The following is an 18,310-nucleotide window of genomic DNA, read 5'->3' as shown; positions in this document are numbered from 1 at the left end:
CTTTTTGTGAATAAAAATAGTATAAATATTGGCAAAATCCTGCAGCACTAGGATCAAAGATAGAGCTTTAACGAACTATCAGGTCTATGTTTTTATTTAGTAAATGTTTTAATAAATATTAGTTCATTAGAAGTATGACTTATTTTTATTTTGATGGCGCAGTGACGGGGTGGTTAAAATGCGAGTCGTATCTTAAAAATCGATCGTTTGAAAGTAGTATAAATGATTATAAAATGCGACAACATAAACTCATAACCTTTCTAATGGTTATTTAGCCATAGGTAGAAAGAAAATAGGTATGTTTTATTCATGTACAACAAAAATTACTCAGCAATTATTTAATTTATTATAAATTGTTACGCGTGATTTTGTCTCCAGTGATTGGCCAAAATTGGTCACTTTTAGAATCTGGTGCTCTAAACATAACTGTCCCATGTTAATAGCGAATCCCATAACAAATCGGACAGTATAGCGATCATACAGCTGTAACAACGAATTTAGCATTGACATCAATATAACCAGGTTGGTTGCAAGCAGAAAGAACAATAATAGCTGGGCTGCTAGCTGTTTGTGCTACTAATAACACTTGCAGTCTGTCAAATTAACATGATTCTATGATCTAGCTATGACTATGGATTATAGCCGAATCCAAAGCCTAACTCATCAGCGCATTTGATCATGTAATGGATATTATCAACTTTGAAAGAAATACATTTTATTGTTGTCTGTTTTTGAGGTTACAACTTAGAACTTTTATACTATTGTGAGAATGGTCCTCAGCAACTATCCTTCCAAATCAAAGACTCGTGCTAGCAATGGCTTCGTTCAGAGGCTGCTGCTGTATATTTGTTTTCGTTAGCTGGTCTATTACGATTCCCCGGACCGAACCACTTTTCCGCCACCACAAGTGGGAAACGAACGATTCACATTTGATTTCCGTAGTTACAAATTACCGAACCACTGGCAGGTAACATAATCTTCGGACTTAGTTGTGAATTGGAACAGTCAAGCCTGACTTCCCGAGCTACATCTGCAGTATTGTCGTCCCATACGACTATTGAACCTAAATGTGTCCCACACACATAGCACACAATCCTGCCAACTAGATGCGCCCATCTCGGCCTGCCACTGGTCTATGAAAATACATGTGATAGGACGGTAAGGTGGAGATAGGTGAACGGTAAGTTGTTATGATATGCTTATTCCGCTTCATTGAATTCATATGCTTTGAAAATAAGTTAGATTTTTTGAGATCATAAACCGTTTTTCGGAGATTTTAAAATATAAGAATACTTTTTAATAAAAAAATATTAATATCGAATGCACTTTTCCCTATTTTCATTTTAGACAGAGAACACAATCAGCAAGTCTAGGTGACAATTTCACACATGCCACCGTACTGCAAACAACCATCAACAAAACCTATGAATGCGGAATGTGTGACCAATCATTCCCCAAGAAGAGACAGCTGGCAGTTCACAAGCGCGTACATGCCGGCACGCGACCGTACTTCTGTGATATTTGCTGTAAAGCATACACCAAGGGTATAAATCTAAGCCGGCACAAACGGATACACACCGGCGAACCACGACACCGTTGTCGGATATGTGGCAGAGAATTTTTCACTTCTGAGCAATTGGATCAGCACCGGCTTACCCATAAAGATCAGGCTTACGTTTGCGATATCTGCAGTAGGAAGTTTACCGAAAACAGTAGTCTCACGCGACACAAACTTATCCATGCAGGTGAGAGATCGCACAAGTGCGATATTTGTGGCAAAGAATTCATAGCTAGTGCTGAACTCACTCGCCACATGCGCATGGATACTGGCGAGCGTCCGTATAAGCGTGATATCTGTGGCAAAGGCTACGTAGAAAGAAGCAGTTTGAAACGTCACTGCGATATGAATCTTGCGGATCAGATATTTAGTTGCGACATCTGTGGTAGAAAGTTTCTTGAATCTAAAGAACTTACGCAGCACAAACTTATCCACAGCAAAGATTGAGAATTCAGATGTGAAGTCTGTGGTGGCGGGTTTATAAAATATTCTCACGTGACTTGGCACATGCAAATCCATACAAACGAACGCCCGTATAAATGTGACCTCTGCGTGCAGGAGTTCCTTCGAAGAGCACATTTGACCCAGCATAATCGAAGGCATGTTGGCGAACGACCCCATGGCTGTGATTTGTGTGGAAAAAGATTCGTTGAACATAAGTCATTTGATGGGACACAAGAAGCTGCACGACAGGTCAAGGAATGGTAGCATGTGAAAAGGAAAAATTAAGGATTCTACCGCGACCGAAAGCATCCACGCGTTCGCTGAAGGCGGTAATGGGAAAATAGAAGAGGAAAAGCAAGTTCTAACATAAATTATCTGATTGAAAGCAATGTAAATAGAAGTCTTGATTATTATCAAAATGTATTTAGTAACTTTCTATATTTAATTGCGGCGCCATTAAATGACCCTGTTATCAACAATCGACACTATAAAAATTATCCACTCCCTTACCAACGGCCTGCTGAACACTCTCGTAACCATTGTCTTGTAGGAGCTGTTCTAGTTCAAGTTCCACACACATAGCACATCATCTTGGCGACCAGATGCGCCCATCTCGGCCTGCCACTGGTCTATGAAAATACATGTGATAGGACCGCAATGGCCGTTTAGGGTGAACTCCAATAGGTGGCTATCGAGTCGGAACACTTTAACAGTGTGCCCTGGCTGCCAGTCATGACTGTACCGCCCGCCACTTCCAAACATGTCACCGGTGACCCTGCTGGTAAAACTCCAGGATACATCGAAGCTCCTTCTCGGATGCGTTATGTTGAGCTGGCAACGTTGTGGACGGATTGCTGAAATAAACTAATGCTTCCTGCCGAACCGGTGCGTACGTGAGCTAAAAAAGAATAAGAATTAAGGGACTTGATGACATACTTATTGCAGACTGAAAATTAAATGAATATACAGTATTTTAAAATAACAAGTAAAATCTGTCTGTTCTGCGTCCTAGGTGAGTTTAAAAAATTGCTTGAAACATAGAACTTACTTCGCCCATATGCAGACGTAAATCCCCAATCGATCTGACAACCTTGCGTGTACGTTTCAAGTCTCAGAGAATCGATTCGTCCACTCAACCGTGCTACTATCACTTAGTAACTGGCGAGCTTTATGTTAGTTACCCCATTTCTGTGGGTGTTTTTGTCTTCATATATACCCTGCAATGAAACGTCCGTCAATAGTTGTAATAACAAACAAGTGACTCCATACAATTTACCTTAAAGTTACCAGTCGTTCCCTCCCAGAACTCCAACCGCCCATCTGCACACCCAATCTCCATGAAATTATCAAAAAAAGTCCAGACACCAGATCGGCGATGTCTGGTAACATTTCTTCCGCGCTGAACCTCCTCCTCCAGGTGGCTGAGAACATTCGCCAGCGCTCATCTGCTGCCGGGGTAGGATGAAACCGTATGATTGGACTTACTCTTCACCGCTGCTACATCATAGCCCTTGGTTGAATTATTTCACAAAAACCGGATTCGCAGACCGCACAAATACCTTTTGGGCATACACGATTATCATTTGTAAAATGTTTCACATACTGAACGGTAAAAAGAAAATATTTTCCTGCATCTCATTCTGATGATTGTGCCTGGTGAAGTTAAACTGTAGTTTTTTCTTCAGTTAGAAAGCAAAACTGGTCGGCGAACTCTCAGGAAACGGGAGACAGCTGATGTTTTTGGATTCCTTGGCAGGATGAAATACATAACAGATAGGTCGAGAAAACAGGAAAAAAAAGAAAAAAAATGTCATCGAATGTTTGAAGCAGGGTGGCCAGATAGAATTCCTTAATATCGGTAGGGTCACTAAAAGTTTATCGGTAGTTATCGGTAGGCCGGGTTGTTGTCCCAAAAATGTAGTGTTGACATACAATTGTAAAATAAAGAAAACACAGATCTCAGACCAAATCCAACCCAAAAAATGAATGTTGAGTAGGATGTGTCCAAAATCAATAAAAATCGGTAGTTTTCGGTAGGGATAACAAAATATCGGTAGTTTTGCCTTGGTCGTCTGTGAATCGGTAGCGAAGGCCAAAATCGGTAGGACTACCGATAAATCGGTAGGTCTGGCCACCCTGGTTTGAAGAGCACCCAGGTAACCAACAAGCATTAGTGTATGCAGTTAAGTAGCGTAAAATTTGCATTTCGGATGCTTCTTGCCGTATGCTAATTTTCTAAAAAGGCCCATACGTAACATTAATTGATCGTATTATATGAAAATCGTTATTTTTTGGTACGAAAAAATAAATCGGTATTTTAGTAACTTTATTGGCATTGAAATTAAAAATCGATTTAGATATCGATGAATCGGTATATTCTGCAACACTGTTTTGGGGTTCATCTACGTCAAAACAATGTTTTTGACAAATTGGAATGAACTCTTTGAGTTCATACCCAGTAAACAAAACGGCGAATAGCCAGATTAAAATAGATACCGGCGAGCGGTAGGCTACTGGAACTTTGTTATAAGCTACCCGCCGTAACTTTATTTCATATTCCCCACTCGAAGTTCATCCAAATGGTGTAAAAGTATGGGGAATCGAGGTAAAATAGGTCAGGGGAATACAGAGTAAAATGGGCAGTTCGAAGAATTTCTGGTTTTTTCAATAGTTAGAGACACCAAATTAACGTGACAGTATTCAGAATCGATCCAGCGATGAAAACGGAAGCTGTTCTGCCTATAAATTTTTTTGACGAGGAAGGTCTATTCCGGACTCGCCAATCACAGATGTTCTAAGTTCGCAAAACATATCGGCTACAAGTTGACAAAATAGTTCTCAAACGCTATGGAACGAGACATTTGACGAAGAAAATCTATTTTACTGCTAGAAAATATCGGAATGAAAAACAATTCCCCATGTTGTCTAATTTACTCATTTTCTTTAACTTGAATTTGTTGTTTTTTTAACATTGACGTGTAACGCAGATCAGAACGCAGCCATATAAATGACAGCATCGTTTGATTAAAGCTTACCAGATATTCTAGGCCGGTTAAAAAGTTAATCCGGTTTAAAAACTGTTGGTACGGCTTTGTGCTTACGGCTATGAATGTATTAGCAAATACAAAAATATTTGTATTTGGTATTAGTTTCTGCTCGGTTATCCATTCGCTTCTTTGTATGCTCAGCTAACAGAGAGAGCCATGATCTTCGGTTTTTTGACATTAAAAATGTCTTACTCCACTATCCGGGGCTAGGTGTCATTCTAAAATCTAAACTATCTCCCATGTAACGAAACTATGTAAGCTTAGCACGCTTATAACTCCGATATTACTAGATGGATTTTAATCATTCATACACCAACCGATTCAGAAACACCTAACTTAAATATTGGTAATAATTTAATATCTTCCCAATAAAAGTAGGCTTTTGGAAATTGGTAAAATTAAAAAGTTCACGAAAAACGGGAAAATTACTATTCGTGAGGCAGATTTCTCAGACACAGCCGTCAATAGAGGGCATCTTAGTGGTTCAATCAAACACGAAAAGTCATAAATAGGAGCGACGCATGTCCGTTTAAATCAGGTGTCCTATTCTCACAGTCACATCACCTAGTGACTAGAAGGAAATTTTCTTCTAGTCACAAAGTGAGGTGACTGTGAGAATAGGGCCCCAGTTGTTGCTCTTATCCCATACGAGCAACATCGTCTCCAGTCGATGCAATAAGCGCTATCGATTTTCGGCAACGTTGGCATTTGCTCACACTCGCACCTAAGTGACTAAACCATATACGGTTAGTTTATAAATAGAGGTGACGCGTACACGTTTGAATCAGTTTTTATTCTTATGTCGAAAGGGTAAGATCATGGCTGCAGCGTCTGGGCACCACAATAAGCGATAGACGCTATGCATTTTCGGCAGCGGTGGCCGTGTGCGGATTTCGCGGATACTACCAGCAACGTGTCACAGAATGATGTGTGTGGGTGGGGTGGTTTGAAATTGGTCACTGCACAGTGACGTCATGCATTAAATGGGACAGGTGGTGGTCCTGTTGATTACATTTTGAACTTAGAGATTATTCGTATTTTCAAAATGATATATTGGGAAGCATCAGATATAATATATTATATTAAAGTCTGTATGTGTGTGTATGTATGTGTGTGTATGTGTGTGTATGTGTGTGTGTATGTATGTGCGTATGTGTCAAATAATGTCACTCATTTTTCTCAGAGATGGCTGGACCGATTTGCCCAAACTTAGTCTCAAATGAAAGGTGCAACCTTCCCATCAGCCGCTATTGAATTTTGGATCGATCGGAATTCTGGTTCCGGAATTACGGGTTTCAGAGTGCGGCCACACAGAAATTTCTCTTATAAACTATAGGAAAAATTAAAAATAGAATTTTTATTTTCGATGCTAAATGTGTTCAAGGTGCATGAAACGTCGAGATTTGATGCAAACTCGAAAAAAAATTTGACGACGATTCACTTTTTTGGATTTTGGCACATTTTTGCCTTTCTCATATAGAAAGGTTATGCAATCACTCTGAAAAACGTCAACCTAATTTTTTTTTCGACTCGCATAAGGTTTCTGGATTTTAACAGGGGCGTAGTTGATGGTTTACGGAGAGGGGTTACACCCCCCCCTCTACTGTTCACTCCCCTCCTTTAAAAATCTCCTTAAATCACCCCTCAGACCACCACCCCATCCAGCCCTCATACCCCTCCCTTTCAACCCCATCATCTTTAAACCACCACTATATCACAAAGCATACCAATTTAAGCTGGGAAGTCGTTCGTTCATGGGACTTTCGCCCTCCTCACATACCCACCCCCGCATGACAAAATAAGTTAGCAAGCAGATAACATTGATCTAATGCTGATTAGGCTAATGGAGTATGATATTTTTTGACATTAAAAATGTCTTACTCCACTATCTGGGGCTAGGTGTCATTCTAAAATCTAAACTATCTCCCATGTAACGAAACTATGTAAGGTTTGCACGCTTATAACTCCGATATTACTAGATGGATTTCAATCATTCATACACCAACCGATTCAGAAACACCTAACTTAAATATTGGTAATAATTTAATATCTCCCCAATAAAAGTAGAATTTGAAAATTGATAAAATTAAAAAGTTCACGAAAAACGGGAAAATTACCATTCGTGAGGCAGATTTCTCAGACACAGCCGTCAAAAGAGGGCAGGTTAGTTGCTCAATGAAACACGAAAAGTCATAAATAGAAGCAACGCATGTCCGTTTAAATCAGTTGTTGCTCTTATCCCACACGAGCAACATCGTCTCCGGGCGATGCAATAAGCGGTATCGATTTTCGGTAACGTTGGTATTCGCACACACACGCACCTAAGTGACTAAACCATATACGGTTAGTTTATAAATAGAGGTGACGCGTACCCGTTTGAATCAGTTTTTGTTCTTATGTCGAACGGGTAAGATCATGGCTGCAGCGTCTGGGCACTACAATAAGCGGTAGACGCTATGCATTTTCGGCAGCGGTGGCCGTGTGCGGATTTTTCGGGTACCAGCACGGTGTCACAGAATGATTTGCAAAGTGGGTGGGTGGGGTGGTTTGGGTTTAATTCAATACGGTGTGTGCTGCTTAAGAGTGTTGCGTTTGAAAAAAATATATTTATTTTTATGCATGCGTGTGCGTTGTAACTTGTTAATCCATGTTTACGGCGCTTTGTAGCTGCGTAGGGTAAAGAGCCTATTGGTTTTCATGTTTCATATTTCGGTTATATGTTTTTTATGAGTAAGGCATCTGACAACGTGCTTCTGTAGTTATTGCACTGTTCAGCAGCGTAGTATTTTACACTCAGGTTTTTTAACGCGGATTTTGAAATTTACGCGGTTTTCATTAACGCGTTTTTTTTTAAATTTACGCGGTTTTCATTTACACGGCCTGTATCCCCTGCGTGAAAAATCTGAGTGTAATTGCATCGGAAACAATCACATTCCCAGCAGAACTTTTTGTTTTCTAATTTCAAACACTTTTGTTTCGTACTGCACACAACGGAAAATTTTAAAACAGAACTTACCGTCCCAGCAGCAGTTTAAGCGGGTGTTCTTTTTCGATTCAAATTCAAGCCATGTCGTAAGCGTTACTGGACTTAAAATTGTTTTCCCAGTTTATCCAGTCAGAATATCTGTCCTACCCTATGTATTTAAAACACAGTTCTAATTGCGTTTTAAAGTATACAACAAATAGAACGGTTGGGTATACTAATTTAAATTTTAAAATAAATCTGTTTTAAATTATGAAACAAACCGCTGTACTGAAGATATAATTATGTCAGTCCTATTACCACATAAAACACCTATATAACATAAAACGCTGCAGAATTGGTTTAATAATACAACGTTTACACTACAGAGTTATAACACGTTTTAATAATTAGCAACAAGAAAAATGTCACCAAGATAGCATAAAAACCCGTTTTAACTGGTAGTGCGAACGTTGCATAACAATGTAATTTATCAAATAATTTCATTTTTTCCACCACTAATCGATCAAGAAATACTTAAACTTAAGATTGTTTACTTAAGTTCATTAGTACCTTATTGAAAATTTAAATGGAAAATGAAATTTCATATTTCATGGAGAATCTGTATATTTCCGTTGGCGGGCGTGGGGCTTCCTCATCACAGCTCTCAATATGGAACCTTTCTTTTGAATATATTTTTGGACAGACCAGCCTATTTTTACTAGATGGATCAGCCAAATAATGCCAATCACCTAGTGAGATACTTGATTAATTAATAGGTTAACGTTAAAAGACCTCCAATAAATTATGTTTTGATGGGGAGGGTATATAGCAAATTGTAACATATGAAAACAGGCGAGTGAACAAGAACGTGAGTCGATATGTGTGATAGATAAAATTCATTTGCACGCTCTTGAAAAAAGCTACATTTTTAATGTCACCGTGGTCGTGTCCTGTACACAACCCTTTAATTTTTTTGTTTCAAGTGTTTCACCGTCGACACGTAGCTCATCAAGTTTGTGGCTGGCATGCCATTGTGTATAAGTGCAAAGTGTACTAAGAATGTAATGGACATTTCCACAATTATGTTGAACATAAAAAAAGAAATGAGAAAGGCACAATTACACCGCTAGGTGGATTAAAACAGGTTTTTATCGTGATGATCAATATAAAAATATTCGAAAAAACGATGTTCTTTGCATAGCCGTTGAATGGAATCGAAACCCGCCTCGAGTACTATTTTTCAGATTGAATAGACCTTTCTCGTCAAAAAATTTTATATGATAGGATGCTTCCTTTTTTATCCCCAATTCGTTACTGCCGATTGCCGCGATGATTTGGTACCTCTAACTATTGAAAAAATCAAAAATAGTGCAAGCTGCTCACTTAACCCCATATTCTGAATACCTATCTTGCCTTGTTTCCCCGTATTTCTACACCATTTGGATGAATTTCCTGTGGGGAATACTAAAAGGATGCCAGATCTGCATATATATTAGTAAATCTGCAGATTTTGCATTTTCACTGCAGATGTTTTGCAGATTACAAATATTTAGCAGAACAAAGCCTATGCCAGCCAATTTATACACAAGCCTTCAACATTTTTGATCATTTAAAATATATACATACTACATTTCTATGTCAAATTTATTGAAGATTTTTGTAGCAATCTGCAGACTTTTATATTTTCACTGCAGGCTATTGTTTAAATAGACCTGGCATCACTGATGCTGAAATGATTCATTCATATACCTGTCAAAAACATAGAGCATTGCATGAAAATGTATAACCTCACTTTTCTGACAGTTCAGTGTGCTTGTTTACCTATGACTTGTTTACATGGACTTTTAAAATTTACATTACTTGAATACTTTCGATACTCTTTGAAAGACTATCAACTCAAAAGGGATGAGGATTGGAACAATGGGAACCTGGTGCTATTGAGGTATAATCTATGTAATACCTTTTAACAGTGTAGTGTGTATCTTTTTACATCTCTCCAATACCATTCTCGGCAGTGACTCTGCATTCGAACTCCAAGCAATAAAGACGTGTGTGTTACACTTGCGAGTTGCTCGTCTTTATCCGAAACATCCGGTTGTCCCATTAGGTTATGGGCCCAGTACCGGTTCCGGAAATTGTCGTGAAAGTGATATAAGTTTTAATTCCGACAGAAGCGCCGAGTTTAGTGTTTTGTTGTCTGCATAATGGCGGATTCTGCACAGGAAGAAAATCGCCATGTCGCCATGTTTGATGGCCAAAACTTCGTCTCGTGGAAGTTTCGCATGCTCACCTTGTTAGAAGAGCACGACTTGGTCGAGTGTATTGAAGTCGAAACTGACGACGTAGAGGAGTATAAAGTGGAAGAGGCGGATTCGGCAGCCGTGCGACAGCACAAACAAAAAGCTCTCGTGGGACGTCAGAAGAAGGATAAAAAGTGCAAATCGATCATCGTATCTCGAATTCACGATGATCAGTTAGAGTTGCTTCACGGGAAGAGCTCCGCGAAACAGATGTGGGATACATTAGTGCGCATTTTTGAAAGAAAAAGTGTTGCAAAGCGTGTGCAATTGAATCGTGAACTTTTCGAACTACGTCACTCGGTCGGTCCATTGCAGGAGTATTTTGTGAAATACGATCGGCTCATTCGCTTGTTCAGAAATGCTGGTGGAAAAATTGACGATATCGACGTCGTGTGTCGATTGCTCTTGTCACTGGGTTCTGAATATGATGCCGTTGTGACGTCAATTGAGAGTCAGCCCGAAGAACAAATAACGATGGAATTTGTTAAGTGTAGACTTCTTGACGAAGAAATAAAGCGATACAAACTGCTACGTATTTGACTAATAGAAGCCCATGCAGTGCTCTCGATTCGAATGTAACGCCGTATGAAATATGGGAAGGTAGGAAACCTGACGTTTCAAAACTGCGGGTTTTTGGATCACCGGCTTACTGTCACATCCCGAAAGAACACCGGAAGAAACTTGAAGAAGACGTGGAAAGGGGTATTAGTCGGATATTGTGCAAACGGGTATCGCGTGTGGAATCACGAGATGCAGAAAATCATTGCTGTGCGTGATATCATTGTTGACGAAAAGGCAAGAATGTCCGATGCAAGTGAGAAGAAAGAAGCAGTACGCGTAGTGAGTGTTTGGGATAACGTTGAAGAAAGCAATGAAGAACAATCACAAATAGAAGAGTACGAAAGAACTGAAGACTCAGATGATTTTGATACATGTGATGACAGTGCTAGTGATGATCCTGTAATTGAGCATAGCGATAATGCAGTGGGTTCTAGTCGCGAACGGAAACCGCCGTCATGGCATAAAGACTATGACATGACCTTTGCTGGAGTTGCGCTTGGTGCCATGGATTACGTAGATAACTTGCCAGATACCATAGCTGGTTTGAAAACACGAGATGATTGGCCGAAATGGCAGCTGGCTGTTCAAGAAGAGCTGGATTCGTTGCAGAAAAATGGAACATGGACTTTTTGCGAACTTCCAGAAGGGCGAAAAGCGATAACATGTAAGTGGATATTTCGAATCAAGCCCGGAGATGGTGGACAGTCGGATCGATTTAAAGCAAGGTTAGTAGCCAGAGGGTTCAGCCAAAAGAAAGGGTTTGACTTCACCGAAACATATTCTCCAGTCGCTAAATTGGACACTTTACGCGTTATGTTAGCAGTTGCCAACCAGGAACGAATGGCAGCCCATCAAATGGATGTGCGTACGGCATTTCTGAATGGCGAACTTTCGGAGGAAATATTCATGACTCCGCCGGAAGGTATGTGCCAAGTAGACGGTTTGGTCTGTAAACTAAACAAAACACTTTACGGCCTGAAGCAGGCTTCCAAAGCATGGAATGACAAGTTTCATGGCTTTGTGATGAAAATGGGATTTCGACGATCGAAGAGCGATCAGTGCTTATATGTACGCGGCACTGGCAAGGAAACGATTTTTTTGGTACTGTATGTGGATGACATTCTTGTAATGGGGCATGATTCAAATGAGATCGAAGCAGTTAAAATTTGCCTTGCCAAAGGCTTTGACATGACAGATGGAGGAGAAATTTCTATTTTTCTTGGGATGAAGGTTGAGCGAAACATGCAAAGTCGAATGATGAGAATTAGTCAACGAAGATATTTGGAAGCTTTACTCGATCGTTTCAACATGACGGATTGCAAGCCAAGCTCTGTACCCATGGAGTGTCGCCTTCGTCTGGAGAAGGGCACTGATAAGCCATACAGAGAATTAATTGGTTGTCTCATGTATGTGACTCTGACTACCCGTCCGGATCTGGCAGCGGCAGTGAATTATTATAGCCAGTTCCAATCCTGTCCGACAGACATGCATTGGACACACCTAAAGTGTATTTTGCGGTACATTAAGGGAACACTCGATCTAGGGCTACAATATACGGGACAACATGATACTCAGTTAGTGGCAGCCTTCTGTGATGCTGATTGGGCGAACGACATTAATGACAGACGATCAATTACCGGATATCTATTCAAGGTATTTAACTGCACGGTGATTTGGACGACGCGTAAACAGCGTACGGTTTCTTTATCTTCAACCGAAACCGAGTTGTGTGCTCTTTGCGAGGCAAGCTGTGAAGGAGTATGGTTGATGCGTTTACTACAAGATATTGGCTACAAATGCGAATCACCGATACCGTATCATGAGGACAATCAGTCAACGATAAAAATTATTCAAGAACCCCGTGATCGTAGCAGACTCAAACACATTGATATAAAGGATTGCTTTATAAGAAATCTAGTTCAGCAAGGGAGCATTGAACATTGTATACACCGACGGAAAAGCAGCAAGCTGATATCCTAACCAAGGGTTTGCCAGTTGGTCAATTCCGGCGACTTCGAGCTGCTATAGGGTTACGAGATTCCATAAATTAAAGAGGAGTATTGAGGTATAATCTATGTAATACCTTTTAACAGTGTAGTGTGTATCTTTTTACATCTCTCCAATACCATTCTCGGCAGTGACTCTGCATTCGAACTCCAAGCAATAAAGACGTGTGTGTTACACTTGCGAGTTGCTCGTCTTTATCCGAAACATCCGGTTGTCCCATTAGGTGCCACATTATGCAACCAATTGGAATCGACCTTTTCACACAAGCTTGAATACAATAAACCTTTCGTTTCGAGATGCGTAATGTCACCCCTGGTTCATACATTGACCAATCGGCGCTGGATGCAAAACCCGGTGGCATATGCTGAATCGTAAGATCAAGCAGTGGCTATAAAACGATTGCTTTCTGGATGATGGATAAGGATTTGTACACATTTGTTTGTTTGCTCGTGGGTTAAGTCCTAACAAGATGATCCGATTCATTACTCATTTTTAGGTGGTGAAGTTTTCCTGAACTTTATAGGTAACGAATTCGGTCGATGATAAGTTGTTGAAATGATCGTTCAATGCCCATACCGAAAAACCTATTTTAATCCACCTAGCGGTGCAATTGTGCCTTTCTCAATCATGAATCACGAGAATGTGTGCGTTGTTTATATTCATTAAAAACTTTTAAATGCATGTATTACATTTTATTATTATACATCACATGACAACTATATACAGGAAAATAAATCATTATTCGAGTTCTAAAATTTTGAAAAAGAAAAAACAGCCACGGTAATATTGAACTGAAAAAAGGTGCGAAATCGGCAGTCCCAAAAAGTCGATTTTTATAAAAAAAAAAATTCCGAGATAACATAAAATCTCAACGTTTCATGCATTTTAAAGATGTTTGGCATCAAAAATACGAATTCGATTTCTGAAATTTCATGGGGTCCCCCCATTGAAAAAAAAAATTGAGTTCCGGCTTATATGGGAATTTCAAATGTGACCGGACGATTTAGTCTATATTTCCGGACCCATATAAGCGATCCGTACGGAATTTTATAGACATCTGTGGGGATATTATAGCTATCATTTGGGACTCCGGAACCGGAAGTCGGATCGGGATGAAATTAAATAGCCATTTACGAGGACGCAATACCTTTCATTTGAGGCCAAGCTTAGTCGAATCGGTCTAGCCATCTCCGAGAAACCGATGTGACTGTTATTCTGAATTTAGATACTTCCGCCGGGGCTTCCGGAACCGATGATGGTGGCCAATGTGGCCAAATAGACTTTGAATGGATGTTAGTGACCTAATACTACAAATCGAAGCAGTTGTGGTGATATTTTGGAAATTTTTTCACCTTTATACATTCATTGCAGAATTTATTAAAATCGACATTTTCTGCGTGTTCGTACTCATCACCCTGTAATTCCGGAACCGGAAGTCGGATCCATTAGAAATTCAATAGCAGCCTATGGGAATGTTGCACCTTTCATTTGAGACTAAGTTTGTCAAAATCGGTTCAGCCATCTCTGAGAAAAAAGAGTGACATTTTTGGTCACATACACACACACATACGCACATACACACACATACATACATACACACATACATTTGCCGAACTCGACGAACTGAATCGAATGGTATATGTCACTCGGCCCTCCGGGCCTCTGTTAAAAAGTCGGTTTTCAGAGCTATTGCAATACCTTTCTATTGAGAAAGGCAAAAAAAGGTACGAAATCGGCAGTCCCAAAAAGTCGATTTTTAGAAAAAAAATATTTTTTTCGAGATAGCATAAAATCTCGACGTTTCATGCATTTTAAAGATGTTTGGCATCAAAAATACGAATTCGATTTCTGAAATTTCATGAGGTCCGCCCTTTGAAAAAAAAAATTTGAGTTCCGGCTTATATGGGAATTTCATATGTGACCGGACGATTTAGTCTATATTTCCGGACCCATATAAGCGATCCGTGCGAAATTTTATTGACATCTATGGGGATATTATAGCTATCATTTGGGACTAAGTTTGTGAAAATCGGCCCAACCATTTCCGGGAAACTGATGTGAGTTCGTAAATTTTGAAAGATGGCCGCTTTTCCCGGGCACTTCCGGAACCGGCTATGGTGGTCAATGTAGTGAACGAAAGTTTGGTTGGCCGTCGGTGACCTAGAACAGCAAATTTAAGTTGTTTGAGAGACATTTTAGCGAAATTTTTACCTTTTTTGCTTTCATCGGAGTATCGGTTTGAATCACAATTTGCTATGTGATCGCACGCCACAACCTATAACTCCGGAACCGGAAGTCGGATCGGGATGAAATTAAATAGCCATTTACGGGGACGCAATACTTTTCATTTGAGGCCAAGCTTAGTCGAATCGGTCTAGCCATCTCCGAGAAACCGATGTGACTGTTATTCTGAATTTAGATACTTCCGCCGGGGCTTCCGGAACCGATGATGGTGGCCAATGTGGCCAAATAGACTTTGAATGGATTTTAGTGACCTAATACTACAAATCGAAGCAGTTGTGGTCATATTTTGGAAAAAAATTTACCTTTATACATTCATTGCAGAATTTATTAAAATCGAAATTTTCTGCGTGTTCGTACTCATCACCCTGTAATTCCGGAACCGGAAGTCGGATCCATTAGAAATTCAATAGCAGCCTATGGGAACGTTGCACCTTTCATTTGAGACTAAGTTTGTCAAAATCGGTTCAGCCATCTCTGAGAAAAATGAGTGACATTTTTGGTCACATACACACACACATACGCACATACACACACACACATATACATACACACACAGACATTTGCCGAACTCGACGAACTGAATCGAGTGGTATATGTCACTCGGCCCTCCGGGCCTCCGTTAAATAGTCGGTTTTCAGAGCAATTGCAATACCTTTCTATTGAGAAAGGCAAAACGTTTCCATTGGTCAGAATACCTACCAGCGTATGATAGCTGCAAACATGAGGACAACAAGGTTATCGCTTTCGAATGGAACAATTATTTATTATTCGTGTTCAAGTTCCATTACAGCAAAAGTTTCGTCGATTGAGGATTATCGCATTGTCGTTGATTTAGCCGGCAAATGCAAAACAGTGCTCGGCACTGACGATAAGGAGTAAGAAGGATTTGATAGGAGTGATAAGAATGAAGAGCATTATACACACCGACAAACTGACATGACACTGTATTTTCAAATTTGGCAAGATATTATTAGAGAGTCGACGCAAAATTTTGTAACTCGTACTGTCAAACGGACGTTCGTTTGACAGTAAGAGTTTCAAAATTTTCAGTCAACTCTCTAATAATCATCGAAGCTACTCTATGTAACTAGAGTTCCTCCAGTAGAAGTTTGGACAAGAGAAAATAGACAACCATAGTTTCAAGGCACTTGGCTCAAAGAAGTTTGGCTATACTTGAAATAGTTAAAGGAAACTATAACCTTAGAAATATATGTTCTAGTTTTGTTGAATATTTGATAAACAGCTGAATCAATTTTGTAAACATATATATATATAAACAATATTTGACAAAATATGAGGTAAATCAGGGCAAATGACATACACTGCATTTTCGGCGAAAGATCTACGGTCCGATCGTAAATCGTTTCATTCTCGGAAATGGAATAGTTTATTAAGCAATGTGATGATAAATCCCGAAGTTGTTGTAACGGCATTTAATTAGCATGACACTGGAAGTTGAAGTATATTTTTCAATATTATGAGCCATAGTACTCAAGGGAGAGCAAGGATGTGAGGGAAGAAAGTTTAGTAAGCGTGGAATAGGGTCATTTGAGCAAGCTTAGAGTTTCCCGGCTACTTAACCTTTTGCATGCTACCGCAGGAGTTAGGATCTTTTGGCATTAGAATACAAATCACCTGAGTCTGTGGCATGCCCGGACGAGCGTAAAGTAACTTGTTACTTCATGCTGTCGGAACCGACTTGAAGTTGATTCAATTTTTTCGATTCACTTTTCATGGAGTCTCCAGAGAACAAAGCCAGTCAATACCGCAATATTGCCCGTGCTTTTCCAAAGGAGACACGACGATTATTTTTCGTCGCAGCAAGATTCGCAGCGCTATTCGGCGCACGATTCATCGCAATGTATTTCTTATGGAAGGACACTAATAAAAGGTGGTGCAATTTTGTGTAAAAAACATACAAAAACCTGAAACTTTAGAAGCACAGTTTTAGTCAGTTTTATTGAGAAATTCAGTTAAAGTAAATAATTAGCATACATTAAACTTGGGTAATGCATATTTTTTGACGTTTTCAGCATTTATTATCAAATGCGCCAATTCAATGCGTCGCCTCAAAATGATTAAACGACTCGTTTCCAATGAAACGTGCAATACTTTCTACTTAAAACGTTAATATACGATGCTCCGCTCATTTGAATTCGAAAAACTTCTGCTCGTTTGAATATGTCTTGTCCAGACTTTTACTAGAGGACATTAGTGTTCTTTTACGAAAGACACGTTAAGTAATGATGTGTAACTCATTATACAGATGGAGTTACTGTTCCGAGTTTAAATTATTTGCCAAAAATTTTCACTGAAATCGTTCTAGTTGTCATGTCAGTTTGTCGGTGTTATACATTCTGGAAGAATATCAGGGAGGAGAAATTATATGTAAATTTATATTATATCCCGAGTTGCCATCATTTTTGCACCGCAATAAAGCTATCTGCAACTGATGTCTTGTTCAAATTGGTGGGAAATAACTAGGCAGCGAATGATAAATTTCATAGTCAATTTATTCACTTTTTCGGAAGGATAAGTAATTAGTATGTTGTGAATATATATGTGTCGCCGGTGCCGTGTGTTATGGTGGTACCGGACGGAACCGTTGGTCAGCAGACCGCCCTTGTCGTACTGGTCATAGATGCGACGTTTTTTTCTCATCTGATAGCACTTGACATGTTTCGGAGATCTGTCTTAACGCTCTCTACTTAGCGCAGGATACGCGAAACCGCTGCTAGCTTTCGAAAGAAAATTCCTAGCTGCTGCTACTCTATCAGTCTCTCTCTCTCGACTGAGGACTACAATTTCGGTCGACTAAATTGTGCTATGAAAATTGTACTTCCTGGAATTTCACCTAACGAGATCAATTCATTGTGAGGAATTTCGCTGCGTTCCAATATTGCTTGCCTCTGTAGGTGATGATGTGTGTGGATTCACCATGTCCGGCAGCCATGTCTTATGTTTTGGGTGATTTTGCTATCTTATTCTGCTGAATAAACCATCTGGCTAAAGCCTCTACGTTATACTATGGTCACTTTAAAAACGCATTGCTATTTAATCTTGTAGCTCTTGGCAAGTCAGTCCTGGCACTGTTCTCGACTAATCCTGGCACTATACCGCTGAAGTCGCACTTATTACGGTGATCAAACTTGGCGAGAGCGGCAGTGGTTTCGTCGGAATTGTT

At 39.7% G+C, this 18,310-nt stretch overlaps 2 protein-coding genes across 2 annotated transcripts in view; one reads left to right on the top strand and one right to left on the bottom strand.

The window, feature by feature from the left end:
- LOC131691360 (uncharacterized) overlaps positions 1-18,310 on the bottom strand; it is a 340,109-nt gene that overhangs the window by 260,818 nt on the left and 60,981 nt on the right. The window lies entirely within an intron of this gene.
- Positions 1,436-2,005, top strand: LOC131687468 (zinc finger protein 506-like). Its single transcript, XM_058971556.1, has one exon. It carries the CDS (start codon positions 1,436-1,438, stop codon positions 2,003-2,005), a length of 570 nt encoding a protein of 189 aa, XP_058827539.1.

This window comes from Topomyia yanbarensis, chromosome 3 (genome assembly GCF_030247195.1).
Source record: "Topomyia yanbarensis strain Yona2022 chromosome 3, ASM3024719v1, whole genome shotgun sequence".
NCBI classification, from domain to species: domain Eukaryota; kingdom Metazoa; phylum Arthropoda; class Insecta; order Diptera; family Culicidae; genus Topomyia; species Topomyia yanbarensis.
The sequence above is the reverse complement of the archived record's forward strand: the minus strand, read 5'-3'. Positions and strand labels throughout refer to the sequence as shown.